The sequence below is a fragment of the Hirundo rustica genome, chromosome 1, assembly GCF_015227805.2.
Source record: "Hirundo rustica isolate bHirRus1 chromosome 1, bHirRus1.pri.v3, whole genome shotgun sequence".
Classification (NCBI taxonomy): domain Eukaryota; kingdom Metazoa; phylum Chordata; class Aves; order Passeriformes; family Hirundinidae; genus Hirundo; species Hirundo rustica.
In genome coordinates, this window is record NC_053450.1 from 87,826,594 (window position 1) to 87,842,864 (window position 16,271).

The following is a 16,271-nucleotide window of genomic DNA, read 5'->3' on the forward strand; positions in this document are numbered from 1 at the left end:
TCTTTTCATTCTAGCATCTTTTGTAGAATTTCTCCCCTCGCTCTTTCTCTTGGCCTTTTTTCTGTTTACCCTGTGCTAGCAGAGTACTGAGCATTGCAGAGAACATGAAGGACACTGTGGCTGGATTCACAGCTAATCAGCTCTTACATACGGTTTGCCTTCAGGTTTTTTTGCTTGTTTGTTTCTAACATCGTGAAATTGCTTCAATAACATTCAGATTATTTCTAGGCAGAAGTAGCTCAGGAAAATGAGATGAAGCCTTCCTACCTACACCAGGGTGGGGTTTTTCCTTTTTGTGCCTTCTACATCTCGCCCTGTTCGTTGATGTGTGAGAAGACAGCGCGGTGGTGTGGACCCCAGATAACCTTGCACAGAGCATTCTGGCTGTCTGCTTGGTGATGCCTGTTAGTGGCTGAGTTCAGCAGGGTAGCAACTGGTAATGCCTCCTGTACCACTGAGATGGTTGCTTAATCAGATGCAGGTCCATACATCTGGATTTTCCTAGAGTGGCTTGCTCCTTACTTATGCAGTGCTTCCAGAAGGGAAGTCTTTGCAGGGGGCAATGTTTGGGTGTTACATAAATGGACAGGACATGCATTTCTGGGACTCGTCTCTCATTGGCCTGGTCAGAGTGAATTATGTCTGACTGCTTGGCAGTTAATTGGACCTCCTTCCCATTTCCTAAGCTGATAAGCCCCTCACTGTCTGCCTTAATCAGGCTTCTTTGTTTGAGAAGTTACTAATGCTGCAGAAGAACAGAATAACTACTTTCCTGTAACCAAGTGAGGGGCTCTGATCGATAAATTTATGAAGATTCACCCTATTTCTTCAGCAAAATCCTTTCACGAGGCATACTTGTACCGTAACAACCGTAGCAGTTGACAGGTACTGAAAAGTAGGTATAGCTGATGTATTTCATATGTACCTTGTCCCTTTTTGACAGACTGGTATTTGTGATTAAGTGTCCTGTGAGCACCTTTATTCTGGCAGATCCCAATAGCTGTGCTGACTACCACGGGGGTCTTTAGATAGCTCTCCATCAGGATTGGGTCTCAGAAATGGCTTTCTTTCACTACAGAGCCTTCAGACTGGGACTGTTTGTCTTAATGTGTCTGGATGGTGCCTAGCTTAGAGTGGGTGTTGCCAGAAGGTGAGTAATAAATGGTGATTAATCGTCTGTGAGCTATGGATGTTTGTATGAAAAAGCGCTTGGCTAAAGGCTGTGCTTCAGCAAGCTCATCAGAATTAACCACGCCGGAGACAGTAGTATAGCATCCCAAAGGCCTGATTCTTCTGTCTCTTGACTTGTTTTGTTTTGACTTCTGTGTATTTATTAAATCTGATTGAGGGAGAAACATGGGTCCCTTTGTCTCCAAATATCAGTAAATACCAGTTGAGTGATATCAGTGTTACAGAGTGCAGATGGGCTGAGTGATAGAGAATCAGGGTGCACTAAAAGTAAACACCCTTTTGTTAGACTGCTCAGTAATCTTTTTAATGCAGAGGTGTGGTTATGAACCTTACCAGTAGGCATCCTTGTGTTTGTGCCCTTGAGTCTATGATATAAATGCATAGGAAAGATGTTAAGGTACCAGTTCCTGTGTTAATTATATATTGAAGTTGAAAAGTAATTTTATATTACAGGAGATCATTTATACTTAGCAGTCAAAATAGTAAATAAATACAAAACCAAAAGCCATCACGATTTTTAAGAATAGTTCCTGTTCTGGGTTTACGTTCTTATTTGAGCAATGCAATGCATCTGTGTGATTTTACAGTTATTTCTAAATAACTTTCTGAAAAGAGGATTCATCACAAAAATCTTCCTTCTCCCTCGATCCCTCAGCTGTTTCTGGTAGCTTTCAGGGCCTGAAGCACACAAGGCGGGTATTGCAGGGTTTGTTTCTTGTACAAAAGTTAGAAGGATTGTGACTATTTTGTTCCTAAAAACCTTTCCAAAGCGGGGTTTGTTTTGCCATAGTCATAGAGGATGTACTTCTGAGTTGGTGGTGTTGAGTCTTGGGATGTCTGTGGCATCGCGGCAGGATGATAAGAGGACATAGCCACTGTTGAGTTGGGGTAGCTCTTAGTGGTGTGCTGCCATTAATGTTTGTTATGTCTGAGAACTGTAGGAGTGCTGGGCCTGGTCCTTAGGGCAGGATCTGCCGGAGGGACTGAGGGAAGCAACCACCATCAGGCCAGATCACATCCTTTTCTCTCAAGGGCTCACCTGCAGTCGTCAGACCACAGGCAGGAGGCCAGAGACTTCTCCTACTGTGACTTGTTTTATTAGCGTTTTCGTTGCTGACAGCATTCAAGGTGATGGACGGCGTATTTGCATTCTGGATTTTAAAGTTTCTAGAAGAGAGTTTGTGGTGTGTGCCCTGTCTGAACATTACCTAGGCTGGTTCCAGACCAGCCAGCAGACACTGATTCAAAGGTCTTGCCATCTACCATGGGATCAGCGAGCCTCAGGCTTTCTGAGTGGAGGTGATGAGGAAATGAAGGGGGAGGAGGCGTCTTTGTCTTTAAAAAAAAAAGAAAAAGAAAAAAAGAGTTGAAAAGGAAAAACTGGAAAGCGAGCAGTTTGTCACTGTGAATTTCTTGGGAAGAAGGAACCTGCATAGTCAGCGGTCGCTGTGATGGCACCCCGTGTGCACAGGGACACACCGGCATGGCTGGGGCAGAGCAGCACGGCCAGGCTGCGCCGCAGTCCTGTCCTGCCAGCTGGGAATGCAGAGGAAGCAGGAGGCAGCCAGCCAGAGGGGATGCAGAAGTTTAGGAAGTGTTCAGCCTCAAAATTAGGGCAACATGAAGGTGAATTATCTGCTGGGCCTGTAAAGGAGCTATGAGTTCATGTGCGTATAGGACCTTAAGCACAGAAGGGTTTGGGGTGAGTCTGGAAAGGGTCCATGTTTAAGGAATGTAGTTATTCTGGCTTCCGAGGTACTTTTTTCATGTAGACAGCATGGAAAATTATTACAAAAACAAGTATTGCAAGACACTTAATGAGGTGGGAATCTGGTGGTGTTAAGGCTGTGGCTCTTGGGTTTATGTGACTGTGAGAGAATTTCAGCTTTTTTTCTGCTTCCTTTCTCCAAACATTTTCTGAGTTGTGAACAATCACAAGTGGAGTTTATCCTGTGGGCTTAAAGTCAGCAACCCCAAAAATGCATTGAAAACTCTCTTGACTTTTGGAAAGAGGATCCATGACAGCAGCTGGATTCAAGGTAAAAAAGGTACCTTTAATGTTTGCTGCCAATTCCACCAACTTAGTCTCAGACCTCATCTGCTGAGATGTCACACTGTCTGCTTTCACTGTTTTAGAGCGGGGGTGACTGGGGCTAACCGGACCAGTTTTTAGGGAGCTTAGTCAGCTTCCTAATTTCCAGGTGTAGTGAGAGTCATGAGGGAGAGGAATGGAGAGAGAATGTCAGTAAGTTGCTCTGCATGAAAGAAGCTAGGGTGCCAGGAGGATTTCCAATTGTAGATCACCAGGCAGCTTTATTACCATCTCTGTTTTCTCTTGCATGTGGCTCTACACAGCTTTAACCATTTGTACTGAAACACTGCATGTCAGGTGTTTAGCTTCAGGCCACATTTGTTTTTGAAAGAAAAGTAAGTAGTGAAAAAAAACACTTCAGCCATTTCTGAGAATGAAGCTGAGGGAAAAGTGACTTCAGGCTTTGAATTACTTCAATGTCCCCCCTTTTTATAGAAAATAGAAAAAACCTATGGCAAACTTTGAATCCCTAACAAGGGGGAGAAAGTTGACCTGTACTTCAAGTTCTCAAAACTATAATGCAGGGTCATTGAGATTTTAGAAAGACTGACTGGGTGGGAGATTAGAATTATAGCCATCAACTGAATAAGTTATTTGTTATCATAGCTGATAATGGCAATGGTGATTTCTCCAGTGTGGTCTGATCCTAATGTCTGTAGTAATTTAGAAGTAAAAGGGCCTGTGCATGATCCAGTGAAAGCCAAGCATCCTCATGTCTGTCTTGCTTCAGAGCAGAGTAGGTCATTTTAGCTCTGTAAAGACTGAACTTGGTAACCTAGTCCCACATCTTGAATAAGCACTTTAGTGATCTTGTGTATATTTTTCTCTATTTGTCCATTCTTTCAGGTGCAAAACACACATGGGGGATGTGTGATTGTTTCTCTTGCACTGTGATGTACAGGTATAGGTACAGAATTCCTGTTGAGGGATTTAATGGTGAAGATGAAAGCACTGTTCTTGTGAATGTTCTTTATACTCTGTAGACACTTCTGCTCCATCTGGAGTAAGGGTAGCTTGAAAGTTGTCAGACAAGATCTGCACTCATTGCCAAACACCACTGGTCTCCTAAATAAAAACAAGGACCCAGAAGATTGTAAATACCTGTGCATGTGATGTAAACAAACTTCCCGATTCAGGGACCACTACTGAAGCTAATGGTTCTCCTCTGTCGAATGAACCTATTAGTATCAGTTCATTAGCAAGACTGAGGCCTTGATTTGTAATGAGCCCTTAAGTGTAATTTGCAGTAGCCTATTGACTGTATCTTACTGAGCTGCTGTTGGGTGCAAGAGGGAAACAGATTGAGGCTGGAGTAATATTTACCTTTGCTTCCAGTCAGAAGTGTTTAGAGCAAAAAAGAAATGTGCCACACCTCTAGGATCTCTCAACTTTCCTGCAAACATTGGCCACAGAGAATGAAATACCTCTGGTGCTCAATACACAGGGCAAAGGCTGCTGCTATATTTAAAAATATGTGTATGTTAATGGAACTGGAAGTTATTGCAGAGATGCATTTTGCAGGTATCATAGCAAGGAAATTTTTAGAAACCAGACCTGAAAGAATTTGCAACAGAGAGTTTCTCAGGATACTCCCTGTCATTTCTCATTTGCTTTGCTGAAGTGTTAAAAGAACACCTGGTTTCTGTAGTTATTGCTAGCAATAAATTTCCTTTTTTTTTTTTTTAATTATATATGCCATGTATATGTACTATATATATATATAGTTTGATTATGGAAGGGGGGCTGTGGAAAGAGAATTTTAAGTTCTTTAGCCAGACACTTGATTGAAGTTATTTATTCATGTTAAGCACCCCAGAGCAATATTGACTAGCTCTGTTCTCTTCTGTTTTGAAAAACTCATCAAAATGAAAGAAAAATCCCTTTTTTGTTTGTTTTCCAAGAGGGAAAAATCTGAATGTAAAATCAGTTTTAAACGGTTTGGTGATTCCTACTCAGTTTCTTGAAAACTTCTCCCTTGCCCCTGAGCCTGACCACTCTGTCCCTCTCCACTTGCCCGCAGATTTACCATGCAACTAATTTTAGAGGTGGGTTTACACATTTGTTTTAAAAGTACCGCAGTCTCCGTCTCTGGTAATCCACCAGGTGGAAGCAGATGTGTAGAATATCTGTGCATGTATTTGTAAATCTGGGTTTGAGCAGATTTGTCATTTCTAAAGGGCAGTGTGTGTGTGTAAAAAGACAAGGGGACTCCTGGCAGTGTAATACCATCAGTAAAGCAAAAATTAGCAGTTCACCACTAACAGGGTTCGTTGGTGGTTTTTGTTCAGGCTGGGTGACGTTGCATTAGCCAGTTCTTCTGATGCATGGTTAGACATCACTTCCATTGCTGTTCTGAATTACAGCAGGGAGAAGGGTATCAGGAAGGGGATGGGGAGAGTAAGATAGAAAGTGATTTGGAAATGGGTGCTCTTCTTGTGCTAACAGGATTTGGTCTCTTAGCCTCAAATGTGCTTTTCTGACCTACAGACTTGTTCATCACTTACTGGTGTCTTCCTTGTGTCCATCTTCCCGTTAACTACCTGGCATCCCAGTACCTCTGCTCTTGCAAAACACAGTGCCTTAGAAGTTGGAGCAGTATCCCTGTAGTGTTTGGCGCTCACAGCAATTTTAATTTGAGTGCATCTTGGTTGGAAAATATGCTAAAAGTGCTGAGATTTTTATTTTGTTTGGCTGAGGGATGGGTGGGAGGGCAGAGTGAGTCCACATGGTGTCAAACAGGAAGCTTGATGTAGCTCAGAGTGGCCTCGCGAAAGCATCCCTCCAGTCTGTGAGTCTTCTAAAGGCAGTCATTTGGAAAGGGGCTGTGCTATCCAGATTTACAGTGCCTGCTGTGTTTTGTGTAACAGAAATGCTGTGGCTGTGTACTGCTGCATGTTTCTGTTGTCCTTCTACAGGTTTTGTTGATGGTTTCTCCATTGACCTGTTGCACTAAACTTCATGTCACTGCCTGACAAAACTGGGCTCTTAATAATTTAAAGTTTATTTACGGAGTAAAACCTGGACAGTACAATGTGTTGAATATATATTGGATGAAATAATTTACTTACTGATTTGTACTCTTTGAGCTTTGCTTAATTCTGAGCGTGTTATAGAAACAATCAGATTTCCTAGAAGTGAAGATATTGGTATTTTCAATACAGAGTTGCAAAACTGAGTCCTGTACTTGTACTCTGTGCATGTTGGGACAAAAATAAAATGGAGGAAAATCTGAAAGGAGCCTTTTGCATCACTTGAGGCCCAGTGGGAGCTGAGGGTCAGGATCACTCTGAGAATTAATCAGTTCACTAGAGAATACGATACAAGGAAATGATGGTATTGCAATAAGGTTTTCAGGCTTTTTATTAGTAGCAGAAACTTTAAAAATAAAAAGAGAGAGAAAGCCTGGGAGCAGAAGTGGCCTGAAGGGGAAATGACTAAGACCAGCTGAGAGTGGTGATTCAGGAGTGCTGCTTTAGTGCATCTGTGTGGAACTCCTGTCTGTCTTATGAAGGGAGGTGATAGAGATCACAGTTCTGTGCGATCTCACTTCTTAATGCAGTTTTGAATAACGTGAAACAGTTCTGGGCCTTCCACTTTTCTTTAAGACTGAGGATTTTAAACAGTGAATGCCAGGCCTGCAGAAAGGTGGCTGTAATCACAAATCTGAAAGCAGCATGTGACCTTTCTTGTCATTTCTAACAAGCCAGAACTTTGCAGAAATCTGCCCAGGCAGACTTTTGGTCCTCCTGTGCCCCAGTGCAATAATTATAATGCAGAAACAGCTGATGGGTCACGTCTCCAGGCTTGTGCAGCGTTATGACTTGCTACCTACATTCCATGTTTAGCTTTGAGAGATCAGATGGTGAAAGCAATGTGAGCTAGCAGTGCCTGAGGACATGCTCAGGGCAACACGTCCTGTCCCTCTGCAGCTTTGGTTTCTTTTCTCTGCTTCTGACCCATCCCATCCCCTTAAGGTGATGCATTTTACAATGAATACCGATCTCTCCAGGAGGTGAGCTGCCCCTGTGGAAGCATGTGTGCCATTCCCACTGTGCTGTATGTTAAATCCAGGGGCTCAGGGTTTGTAAATATTGTCTCTAACTGGGCACTCCAGGTGAGCTGCTTGCCCTACTTGCAGGTGGCTCTGGAGCTGTGGTTGGTATACTTGTGGCACACGGTGGCAGGCTGTTTCAGCCTTGTTACTGATGCGATTTAATGAAGCATGAGTGGTATTGGAGGGGGTAAACTTTGTGCGTGGGGAAAGGGTCATTGACAAAAGTTTAGAAACAAACAAATGAGTTGAAAATTAGGCTTAATTCAGCCATGTGCGGGAAGGGAGGTGGATGTTTTCGAGATGTGTTTGTTTTGTGCTTAGGACTGTGCAAAAGTTACACCCAGTCCTTGATGCAGGCAAAATTGGATAGGTAAGCAGAAAAATACTAACTCATTGCCTAAGACTGCTCTTGCTCTCTTACTCTCCTCATCCAGGGGTGCCATGGTGGAGGTGCAATACAGACATTTTAATTGTGGTAGTTCCTGTTATTGTGAACTTATTTGCAGTGGGTTTAATTGGAAAAGGTATATTTTTAAATGTTTTTTATGCAGAGATGTTGCAAGTGATCTCTGAGTTGGAGAGAAGGGAGTGAGGGGGGAGCGGGAGGAGGGAGTCTGGAGATGGAGCCGGTTGTGGTTCGTTCCACTACATCTTTTCATCTTTCCCTGGTACTGCAACACCGCAGGAGTAGAGTTACTGACAACATTCTTGCTCAGGTCTCTCATCCCTCACTCAAATAGAGGGTGTAATTTGACTATGTCTCAGCTCCCATGTGTGAAGGCTGTTGATGAAACTATATGTATGTGCATTTTTAAGCACAAACGAAAACCAAACCCAAACAAACACAAATCTCAATTCAGATCTGTTCCATGATCCTTGATCACCATGTGGTTGTTCAAACTCTAGAACCGGTATGAGGCCGGAGGGAGAACACGTGGCCAGAACTGGGGGGTAAAGTGAGGACTGGCAGTCTGTCCTCCTGAATGACAGCTGTGGCTTACATCAGGTTAAATCAGTCTGTATGCTGCAGGCTGAGACAAAGCAGAATGGATTAAAAGGAGGTTTTCACTTCTAGCCTTGAGTTTCCTGCAATCCTACATCAGTTTGTGGGGGTGCAGGTATTTCTGCATCCCAGCTGCTATGGAAAATGAGACGTCTTCTTAGAGGACAGTTCTCACAGTCAGTATTTATTGAAGTTTTCCTGATTCGAATGGCTGTGTTCACAGCTGTCACAGATAGATTGTGAATCAGGATTTTTACCTCCTGCTTCTCCATTCCTATCAGCTGTTTCCAGCTGCACACAGGTTAACAGTGAGGCCTGCTGCTTAATGGGTGGCCTGGCACTGCCTTTGGGCTGATGCAGATCATTTCTATTGGCCAAGGTTATCTCCTCCTGACCTTGTAGCCAGAATCTAGCTTCCCATTGGCACGGTAATTGTGAAAAGGAGAGCTTCTGAAAGCATTCCTAAAGGCTGGAATATCCTTTCTGGTTTTGTGAAAACGATGGGGTTTTTCATCACCGCTCTGAACGGGAAAGGAAAGTGCCTTAATGTTAAGTTTGCAAATTCAGAGAAGGTTGTGTTTAAAGATTTTTTTTTTTTCTAAAATCCATGGTGGAGACTATAAACTTAGTATGGCAGGAGGCTGCTGTACTCAATCCACCTTTGCCACTGTGCTTTCTTGGTTGCTTGCTCACTGAACACTGGTAGCTTGCTGTACAGCATGCATGGCATCTGATTTCTTCCTAGCTGTAGCCTTTTGTTTACCAAAATGTCTTTTACCTTGGTTGCAATTGGTTCAGTTTATGGGACTGAACGTCTTTGGATGCTTCTGGGATGAAAAGGGACTTCTGTTACCTGTGTAATGGAATGAGGCAGAGGGATTAGTGGTGAAAATGGGGAGAGAAGGAGGAGTTGAATGGTTTTTTTTTTTCTTTCCTGGAGTCATGAGGCTCCTCCCGTAGCAGAGGGAGCATAGTACATGGAACCTGAAGACCTTTAAAGTACACGCTGAAATGGATGCTGGGAAGATACAGTACAGTGCTTGGGCACAACTCCAAGGCTCCCAAGGCAAGTAATATTTAAACAAGCTGAACAGCCCCTTTCGGCAAGCAGCAGGAAATCCAGCACTGAGCTTTGTGTTGTTGCTTGGTCAGCAGAAGATAAAAGCTCAGGCTATGCAGCTGGGGTTCCCTCCTATCACTGGATGGCAAACTGTTAAAAAAAGATAAAAGAGTAGAAAAGGACAGGGGGTCGTCTTATTGGAAAGCATTCCTTCATATTTAAGCCATGGAACTACTTTGAAATACACTGAGCCTGATGTAAGTCAGGAACAGCGCCATCGGGGTGTGTTGGAGCTTTCACATCAGCTGGCAGGCAAAAGTTGAATTTGTCTCTCTGCTTCATCAGAGATAAAGATTGAACATGGGTAGGACTGTGATATGTATAGGTGCCTCACCACAAGCCCCACAGCAGGCAGGAGCTTCCCAGAACATTTTTTTTTTTAGGAGCAAGGCACGTAATGCTGTGTCTGCTGCTGACTGGGGGTCTCATTCTAAAATTCAGTCAGCATTCAGCCATATACGGCCTTTCCAGGTCCCACTTTCTGCAGCTAATCCTTGGTTAGGGACTATTTTAACAACGAGGAAGAGAATTAAAATGAATGAGATTGCTAGTTCAGGTCTTCTAATCAGTATTTACTATGTTCCTCCCTTCTGTCCCTCCTCCTTTTTTCCTGCATCACAGCACTAGTGTCTTGGGAAAGAAAATGCTTCAGAGCATTTGTTACCAATTTAGCAGCATGTACGTGCTCAAATTTGGGATTTCTGAGATCTGTGTGTGCCATATGTAGGCAAAATGTAGTTCTTGCAAGTTCCAGTAGAAGGGAATAAACGCAAATTTGCTGTTCCGCAGATAGCGTTTCTTTAATCTATGGAGACTTACATTTGTGCAGCCTTTTTGTTTTGGTAAGACGGTTAACCGTCCTCCCTAGGGTGCCTAATTGCTTATCATGAACTAATCAGTCCCCTGGGTATATGAAGGGATGAAACACTGCCAAGATAGAGCCTGTGACTTCCCCCAGAGGTGTGATAACCCTCCCAATTACCCCACCCTTCAGGGAGCTTCCCTACTGCTGTTTTAAAGACCTCGTTACTTCAGAAATCCTCCACGTTTGGAGATTTTAGGAAGTTTAAAGGAGTGTATTTACTGAGAATCTTTTGAACCTGTAAGCTCTCATGTTTTTTTATGTCAGACTTGTATTAAATATTGTTTCAAGTTTGGTGTGAAAATGCTGAACATGTTTCTGTTTATTAAAGTGCCTACTTTCATAGCCCCATGGCATGCCAGACCCTAAGTGATAAGGAAAGGGCCAGTTTCTGTCTTCAGCTGTTAGTAGATAGGGATGGCAAAATATTCTAGCTTCAGAAAACCCATTTGAAGTTCACATGAAGAAATTAGTGAAACAAATCTGGTGGCGACTCTCTTCTAATTTTTGGTAGAATGATAGTTGCACGTTACCATGTGTGAAATGAGTGGGTAGATTAAAAGTTTTTCAGCGTACCGTAAAAAATAATTAATTAAACTAGTGGTTTTGCTTGCATTCTCCTTTCAGTTTCCTGTTTTAACTCATTCATAAGACATGCTTCTCTGTTGTACAGGTTGAAATGGCGACTGATTGCCTGAATTCTTCCCTTGTATCTTTTTATATTGAATGGTTGAGGGTCATGAGGTATATAAAGCTTACTACAAAATGATAATCTTTGAACTGGAAGTGGAAAACAGCTCCTGCAGTTTAGCATCTGAGTGAAAATATGAGTGCTCCTGTTGAGGTTTCTTTGTCCTTTTGCTCTGAATGAGCACAGTTTTTGTGTGGAATTTGGAGGATTGAATCGGTCAGTTGGATAGAAATAAGAGTTTGTTCCTTGAAAGAGTTGTAACCTAATCAGTGAATAATATCAGATTTTTTTTTTTTTCCATTTTGTGGTTCTTTTAAAATACTTAAAGTTTTCTTCACTTCTAGTTATAGAGTATATTCTAAGTGACCTTAGCAAGATCTGTGTAAATAAAAATATTGTTACAGTGTGTACGGGCTAAAAACTTGAAAGCAAGGTGATTTCGTGCTTAGAATTAAAAGAAGGGGGCTGTGTGGGCGTGTATGTTTATATGCCTGAGAAAATGTAACTGTGGAAGCATCATTCCTCAAAAGAAGTGTGACTTTCTGTATCGTAGGTCTGATTATGATATTTCAATGTTGCTTCGCTGTGTGTGCATATATGAAAGTAATTAGTCAAGTTTCCACTGGCAAACTCCTGCTGTCTTCCTGCAGAAATTGTGGTGCGTGCACAGGCCACTTGATCACTTTTTGTTGCTGTTGTTGTTAATTTTTCTCTATTTGCAGCTACTACTTTACCCAGAATTGGGTTGAACCTATACACAGTTCATACAAGATTGTTTCAGGCTAATATTGTTGTTAAATATATATCGATGGAGTCAGCAGAAGGAAGTGAATTTCCCTTTTCATATGTGAATTGTTTAAAGAAATGTATCTGTATCATCTGTTTCATGGAAATGTGTGAAGCACTAGCAGTGGAATTGGTTTTTTTGGAAGGAGAGGGTGGTTTTGGACTAGCAGCAGACGTTTTTGGCTGGAAGAATAGCAACTTGAAACTTCACTTACTGAAGAAACCTGTTCACAATTTTGTCTGTTTTTTGTTTTGTTTTTTTTTTCCCCAGCGTTCCTGAAATAAACTTCCTGCAATTCTTTGCAGTGTGCAGGTGTCCAGACTCCCCTTTACTCATGGTCGCCTGTGAAACCCGTCAGGCAACTGAAGGCTGTACCTAAAATTCTGCTGGCAGTGCAGCCCACTGCAGTGGCCTTGGTCTAGTTACGGTGGACACCTTGTGCAGCCCCAGCTGTAGCATCCCCTCGTAGTCCGAACAACTATTGCGGTCCAGGAGTCTACACGTGTGGAGGACTGCCTGGAATAGAAAAAGGAAAGCTGCAGAGATTGTAAGCTGCTGGCTTGATCCGTGTGGCTGTTGTGCGGAGGAACATCAAAACTTTGCTGGATGGATCCGACAGCTCGTTGCAAAGTAGAGGGTCAGTCTTGCTGGTTATTTGCAGTTATTAACCTTAGTGGATTTTAATATTTTTTTCGTTTCCTTTGTTTTTATATTTTTCTCTGTATGCCTAAGAGGATTGTGGCCTTGCAACCAGAATGCTCGTGTTCAGGAAACTTGAGGCTGTTCCTACTGAAGGGCTTTGAAGATCAGCAGGCATTTCCTCTAGGGTTTACAGCATTGTTGGAGGAAACATTCCCTGCAGAAGTCTTCAGGCCTATCTGCCCGACTTTGGTAATTTCTTACCTCACCAGCACGTGGATTATGCTGTTTGCAGACTGTCTAAGCTGCGTGATGACCTCCGTGGATTCCTCATGAGCTTTTACAAGGCCAGGCCTGTGTACTTTGTAAAATCCTTTAGAAATGCCTGCTAGGCTTTTAAAGTCCCAGAGCACAGACTATGCTACAAGGAACTCGGAAGGTCAGCAGCTGGATATGGTTGTGGATGAAGGAGGATTTGTGTGTATGTGTGTATACAGTTCTTGTTTTGAAAATACATATTTTTTCAGGTCATACAGAGATATATTCTTCTGAGAAGGCTTCTTGTACTGCCTGATAAAGCCGAGGGACTTCTGAATTCCATAAGAAATTGATGAACAAGATCCCTATGCCCTTTCTTTGCATGTTTGTTGCAGTTTATGAAAATGAACAGATGCTGTTTCATTTTGTCAGTGTGCTGGAAGCACCTCCCGTAAGTTACTTGCACTGCGTATACTTCAGAACAGAAAGAAAGCTAATACTGAAGAGTACCACTGGCAAGTAGCTCTGCTGTTTAAATTTTTCCAAGTGGCTTTCCTGTGCAGATCTCAACGTGGAGAGGCTTGCCAACACTGTCTATTTCTGTAATTAATTTACCTAACTAAACCAAGAAAGAAACTTTGTGTTTCAGAATTTGGAGCTCTGCAAATAAGCCCGAAGGCTGTTGGCCAGCTGGTCTGGGCCAGTGGGTGTGCTCACAAAACTTGTGGCCCCTTGTTCATAGGTGGTGGCAGAGGGCTATTTTTCTGAAGGTTGGATTTCTCCTTCACCTGGACAAAGCAATAAATCTCAGTCTGAGTGATCTTTGGTACCTTGGCATCTGTGGCAAATACATATCTACAATAACCCCTGGTAAAATTAAAGCAGCTAGTTTGCATCTTTTAACTCTGGCTCACAATTCCGGGAGAATGTCAGCTAATGGTTATCTACACTTAATATCACATGGAGATTATGTAGTTGGTTTATATCTGTTCTGGTCCTTAGCACACTTTAGGAGTTGGTTGACTTGAGATCTGCTTGTGCCTCTTATAGTGGGGGGAAGATGTTGGTTTTGGCTTGTGGGCCTGCAGAGTCTGCTTGGTGTGGAGATACAAGCTCAGAGGGGATGTTACCAGTTGTCTTGCTGATGAAAAAGCTGTGTAAACCCTTGGGATGTTGCAGTTGGTGGCTGACATTACAAGTGCTTCCTAGGGTGGATGGGAGAGGGAGGGCTCTACAGCATGCTTCTGAGTCTCTTTGCTCCAGCATCTCTCTCTCCCCCCTCTGTGGCCTGTGCTTCCCCCTCTGAAAATCTCAAGCTAAAACTCCCTAATTTAAAAATCTATTTCAGATGGAAGGGGGTAGGGATATGATTTGTGTTTCTGAACTTTTTAAATTATCTTGGTTATCTTGTTCTTGTTGTTGTTGTTTGGAGGATGTGATAGGGGGAATAGTTTCTGTGCTGACCAGAAACAGAATACAGAAAGATATGATGTTAACAAGGTGGGGGGAGAAAAGGAGGTGTTTGTTTGGAAAAAGCCTAGTCACTAAAGCCTGTGGGGCAGAGGAACCCTGCTGATAACACAGATGAAACAGTCTGCCTCTTTCCTAACTTTAGAGGAGTGGAGATTTGTAATAAATGGTTGCCATGTGGCAGCTGTCTCCCAGCTTCGTGAGCCTGGCAGTAGTTAATCCTGTCAGCAAGTCATGCTCCCTGGAAAAGAGCAGTGAGAAGAGCTTCAAACTCTTGAATCATTCTATTTGCAAAATATTTGCATGTTGAATGTCTTTCTGCTTAAAACAAGTTTGGTAATTTGATGTAGGTTTCCATCTTTAAGCAACATTAAAGTGCAGCTGTGCTGGCTTTTAAATAAAATGTTAGAAACGTGCTGAGATACTGCAATTCTTCTCTCTCTTTAAAAAAGTAATTTTAGCTTTGGAAGGTATATGTTCCAGAGTACAAAATGTACTGTGTAGAGAAGGGACACTGTATTGCTATCCCTGTATGTTAAAAAATTACAGGTTGAGCATTTGAGATCGTGGTTATCCTTAAAAGCTTGAGGCTTTAAAATTAATCTGTTCCCTTCAGTTTGCTCTTTGTATTTTGCCGAGCATGTGATGTGTCTTTTCCTTTTTCCAAAAGTAAAAAAAATAGAATTTTGACTTAAAAAATTGGAGGTTTTGTGCAAATGTAGCACCATCAGATTTTACAGGCTCATGATAAAATCTTGATGGTTGACAAAACTGCCACCAGGAAATGGGTTTAAATCCCTGTAATTTCTATTTTTTCTCATTTTGCTGTGTTATCTTGTGAAGCATAAAATGTTTTGGCAAGCTACCTGGTACAGTGCTCCAAGCAGAGAGTGTGCTGGCATCTCCTGCAAAGACAGTGTGGTTGGGCTGCAAAGGATGAGTTGGGAGTTCTGCCATAAGCAAACTGATGCTCTCCCCCTTGGGCTTGCCTGTGTTTGCTAGCATATGGATGCAGTTAGAGTGGTGAAACACCATGTGGGACATAGCTACTCCAGGAGGAGTTTTTTCCTGGTCTAGCTTATCCTATTTTCAGAATGATTTTTGTAAAATTGCCTGTGCCTTCAGTTCCTCTGTGAAGCTCTTCATATACTCATCTTGGAGGAACAGAATTGCAACCAGAGCACCGCACAAGAAGCAAGGCACTAGCACAGGAGATTTTCTGTATCTTCCTTGGTGTGATTCATCCTCCCTCTGTAATCCCTACTGAACCCATCCTGCATGCACACACACGCAGCTCTGGCTACATGTGAAGAGCAAGTGTGAGGGGGTGAAATGTTTCTCACTCCAGAGATTTGCTTTAAACCTTCACCTCAAGCCCTGGCTCCAAAGCTGCCCTTGGCTGAGCTGCTGGCTGTCAGGGTGAGGGACAGAGATGGGGACAGGGACAGGCCCTCCTTCTCTCCCTCCCTCTCTCCCTCCCCGCCTCTCTCCCTAACAGCTGCAGGCACCAATTGCCAGGGAGCAGCCCAGCCTCATGGTTTCGTGGCTTTCTTCCTCTTGTTACTAACGCGCCTCCTTGTTTCCTTGATGCTGTACAGAGGAACAACCGGACGGATTGTCTCCTCTCGGGGTGGGTGCCCAGGCATCTGCACAGCCAGTTGGTATGGCACAGGAGCCCCTGTTTTTTCAGTGACACCAGGGGCTATTGATGGCAGGCTGGGGCTGTGCTGCTGCTGCACAGATGCTTGCTCTTGGCCCACCTTAAAAGGACAAGATATCCCGTGGTTTAGACTGGCCATATATTGTCGGGGATGTCAGCATCTCCGTCACAGCTACCCAGCTGAGCCCGGCGTCCCGCCCTGCGTGCCTGCAGCGTCTCCTCAGTCAGAGCTGAGGGGTGCTGTAACTTGGAGTATTTGGAGGGGAAAGGTCTCTTTTCTTCTCTGTTACCCAGAAATGTTTTCCATCTAGCTCACCCATTGGGCTCTTGGACAAGTATCTCATTCCCTCAGCACAGTACTCATTTAGGCACACAGGTGATGGGACATTAACCTGTAGCTCTCCCCACGTCCCCTCTAGGGTTTTAAGTCAAATGGGTTTGTCA

General features: G+C 43.2%; 1 protein-coding gene across 5 annotated transcripts in view; it reads left to right on the top strand.

The window, feature by feature from the left end:
* The window catches only part of RREB1 (ras responsive element binding protein 1), a 121,847-nt gene that overhangs the window by 33,201 nt on the left and 72,375 nt on the right, over window positions 1–16,271 (top strand). The window contains exon 3 of one of the 5 annotated variants that reach the window (XM_040063583.1): window positions 12,071–12,437. The exons of 3 other annotated variants lie outside the window; for them this stretch is intronic. In XM_040063583.1, coding sequence (XP_039919517.1) covers window positions 12,407–12,437 — 31 coding nt within the window. In that variant the 5' untranslated portion in view covers window positions 12,071–12,406. The remainder of the gene's footprint in view (window positions 1–12,070; window positions 12,438–16,271) is intronic. One more of the 5 variants, XM_040063585.1, reaches the window with a different exon arrangement.